The following is a 4,013-nucleotide window of genomic DNA, read 5'->3' as shown; positions in this document are numbered from 1 at the left end:
TCAAGCCTCTACATGTACCAACATGTACATACATCTACAGTAGTGCGGCACAGTAAGTACGGTTTCATACAAAAAGTGTGAGCCGAAGCACGTGCCGTAAATAGATTTCTACTGTAGGAGGCATCAGGTACAATGTTACAGTCGCAGTCTGCGACACGGTACAGTACGTACAGGTGTCCCCGCTGAATCTGCAACTGCCATCGGCTATGTACCGCGAACATAGAGTGTGCGGGAGTCTGCCAGTGCACACGATTTGCCACAGCTGTCTGGTGAAATATACTGAATTAGTAAGATCATTGTGGGAAAATGTCTCACTGCGGGAAACATTTGAGTTGCTAGATCACAGTGGAAAATGAAAGGCCCACAATGAACATTACATCTTGCAGGACATGCAGCGTACACCACAACCAACTCCATTTACCTAAAGTTCTCATGACGAACCACCCCAAAGTTAACAAGAAGGCATACGTGCGCCTGACGCTGGGTGAGAAGGTCATGGTGTTCGAGATGGCGCGCACAAGCAGACCGGCAACCGATCTTTCAGCATCCACTATCAGGAACTGCTGGATGCATTCTGGCATCGTATCTAGCGTATACTCAGCTATGTCGATCCGTAACATTCTCGTAAGAACGCTTTCCATGTTCGGCATATTCTGGTCAAAGACTGGGTCTTTTACTGGGACCGGGTATAAACCCAGCGGGATACCCGGTGTAGATGGTGAAATACCCCGAACTGCGCGAATAAATGGTGGTTCTCTGAGGAGACACATCTTTCTCGAGACAGCAAGCATATCGCGATTAAATCGATCTCCCAGCAAATCACGTTTTTTTTCAGCGTGTAGCTGTGTGTTCTGCCGATTTACGTAGACTTTTCCATGCCCACATACAAGACAAAGTCAAAACACCAGTGTAAGTGTGTCCAGTGCTGCCTGCACACTGACGAACCCCAGTTAATGATCTCGACCGGTACGCTGGTGACTGGACAGATGCCGAGATGTGTCCTCGCATGCTAGCGGGTTCATATTCGCACCAATTTAAACCATGTCTGTGCATTACCACACCGAGCAAGCAGTATGCCCCCTCATACTTCGCTCAGAACCCGCGCCTCTACGTGTTGATCTCGCTCCCGATCGAACCAGTGCATGCTCGAGTCGATACACTTGAATAAGATCGAAGGGTAGCGAGCGTGAGCGCGTTACAGTTGGCATGGGAGTGCTCAAGTGCAGGAGTTCGTGAAAAGCGTGATATTCAAATAGTTACATTGCCTCTCTTGAGCGATTGATTTGCACACGAAAAACCATAGATTATCCCGAATTACCTAGTCTTTTGTAGGTTAATAGGTCCCTCGTGCGATTTGGCATGGTCTCGGGAGGATTTATACTTTATCACCAAAGATGCGATATTTTCCCTAGATGACCTATTAAAAAGCAGTACATTAGCGTCTATAAAAGCAGTACGTTAGCGTCTATGCGCAACCTGTGCAGCTCGCAGTTTTTTTTGGTCCCACCTTTGCAGATTCAGCGGGGACACCTGTACAACGAGTTTTGGCCGTGCGACGTCACAACACTTTCTCGCCGTCCGAAACTTGCACAACAGCCGTGTCCAGAGAAGCCGTCGGTCATCACGCTTGCGTCTCTGTGCCGACGTCAATGACGGAAAAGTTTACCGTAAACGCTGGGGGTTGCACGACTCGTGCCACGTGGGATGTGCTACACTGTAGATTACTCCTCCCGCAACTTACAACAAGCGGTACATGTACTAACGTTACAGTACTGTACTGTACAGTACATGTACAACACCATGCACGGTACCGCACAACAACATGCCGAAGGCATCGTTCGTTCAACACGACTCGTTGTGTGCGATTTTAATTGAGGGACGCCAGATTAGAATGATAAAGGCAATTAAAATAATCGCTAGACAGATTGAAGGCATACATGTACTGTACCAGTTCCCATGCACCGCAGCTGTGATCACCACGCCTTCGTTGCCGTTGTGAGACGTTCCGGCTCAAGCGGATGGCCAAACCGGTCTCTCCCTGATTTGTCGGGGAATCGACACCTCGCTGCTTGTCGGTGAATCGATGGCCCCAGCTAGTGAGACCTTCAAGGATCTACGGTTCTCGTTGCATGGCTCTGCTGACAGCGAGATAACATATGGCGATTGGTAGCGTGCTGTATCTTACGGCTCACCGAAGTAGTATGTACAAAAACCAGCGTTTGGGCTCAGTCCATCTGCCCATTCACCAATTCTTCCACTCACGTGAATAACTCGTAGCCTCGAGACAATGAAGTCTTACCTCATCCTGTGTGCTGCAGCTTTGGCTGCCTTCGCTTCGGTGAATGCCCAAGAAACGACTAACTCGACGACGAAGTCCATCGATTTCTCGAACCTGGAGGTGACGTCGGCGCCGACGACCGTGCCTGGAACTAAGAAGGGTCTGCCGCAGAAGGACGAGGAACTAGCAACGGTTAACCCCCCGGTGAAATACATCGACTATTCGAAACTCAAGAAATTCACGAGAGCGTCTGCACCCACGAAGAAGGGTCTACCGCAGGAGGACGAACCGGAGCAGCAACAGCAACAGCAGCAACAGCAGCAGCAGCAGCAACAGCAACAGTCGAGCATGTCGGGTTCTCAGGAAGTGGAGGTGGAGATCGACACGCCTGCTCCGACGGTTGAAAGGACGATTCGGCCTGATCCCCGCGCGACCGAAGCCCCGACGCCAGACCCGACGCTGCCTCCCACGCTGGCGCCGACCACAGCCCCGACGCCCGCTCCGACCCCCGACCCGGGTCCGTGGGTGGCCAAGTGGATTTCCCACGACCAAGTGCAGCCGTTCCCGCAGCCTGAGCCTGTCACGATCTCGGAGAAGGCCGCCGTCAAGTTCAAGCCCCAGATGCACATCACAAACGGATGCCACCCTTACCCTGCGGTGAACGAAGCCGGAGAGACCGGTGGCGGTCTCAAGACCAAGGGCGCTCCTAGTGCTGGATGCAAGGGGTCTGGATGGGGATCTCAGGTCTACGGCCGCTCGACGTGGTACCGCGGTGTCTGGGCCATGATGTACTCATGGTACTTCCCGAAGGACTCCCCGTCCACGGGCTTAGGTCACCGTCACGACTGGGAGCACGTCATCGTGTGGATCGACAACCCAGAGCTTGAGACTCCCAAGATTTTGGCGGTGTCGCCGTCGGCACACAGTGGCTACTCCAAGTACGTTCCTCCAAACCCCGACACAGTCGATGGTACGAGCGTCAAGGTCAATTACGAAAGCCACTATCCGATCAACCACGCCACCGATATGACGTCGAAGGGCGGAGACTTTCAGGACCTGATCATGTGGAGCCAGCTGTCCGAGAACGCGCGCCGTGCCTTCAACTCGGTGTCCTGGGGCAAGGCCAACACGCCCTTTAACGACGGCAACTTTGAGCCCAAGCTGGGCAAGGCTTGGCCGTTTAAGAATTAAAAAGCCCATGTGTGCGGTTGCAGCACGTCAGTGTTTTGTTCCGATAATCTGTTCAAAGCGCAAGGATTTTGTTAAGTAAAGCGGCAGCCACGCGATGTCCCAGCTCAAGTCTTAGCGAATTGGTCGCCTTGCTATTGCCCCTGGTTGCTTGCACTACTTTTTGCTGGTTTTCTGAGCGAATAGCACCTTGGAGAGGTATCGGGAGAAATTCTCGGTTGACCGTGGTGGACTGTATCTACTAGTACATGTATATCTTTTGTCGCCCTGAAGAAAAAAATGATGTTTTGGCGTGAAGATCTGGCGCAGCTCCAGCCAATTTACACAAGTATCATACTTCCGGTAAATCACCAAGCCTGATGCACTTCACAAGCAGCATTCCTTGACCTTACAGTTACCTGGACGGCAATCGAAAACCAGTTCAACGATGCAACGTAGCGTGCACAGTACTATCTAGGTTTGAACTACGCAACTCAAGGTTACTATGGAGACAATGTGGGTTGACCAAACTGAGTATCCATCGATGGATGATAAATCAACCAAACGG

At 51.7% G+C, this 4,013-nt stretch overlaps 1 protein-coding gene across 1 annotated transcript; it reads left to right on the top strand.

Moving 5' to 3' along the window:
* Positions 1–3,061: 3,061 nt before the first annotated feature.
* On the top strand, positions 3,062–3,469 carry IUM83_14015 (Necrosis inducing-like protein NPP1 type; the record flags this gene model as incomplete). Its single annotated transcript, XM_067938730.1, has 1 exon — positions 3,062–3,469. The coding sequence occupies one exon, from the start codon at positions 3,062–3,064 to the stop codon at positions 3,467–3,469; it is 408 nt and encodes a 135-aa protein (XP_067787457.1).
* Between the last annotated feature and the right edge of the window lie 544 nt (positions 3,470–4,013).

Source organism: Phytophthora cinnamomi, assembly GCF_018691715.1.
Source record: "Phytophthora cinnamomi strain GKB4 chromosome Unknown Contig60, whole genome shotgun sequence".
NCBI classification, from domain to species: domain Eukaryota; phylum Oomycota; class Peronosporomycetes; order Peronosporales; family Peronosporaceae; genus Phytophthora; species Phytophthora cinnamomi.
The sequence above is the reverse complement of the archived record's forward strand: the minus strand, read 5'-3'. Positions and strand labels throughout refer to the sequence as shown.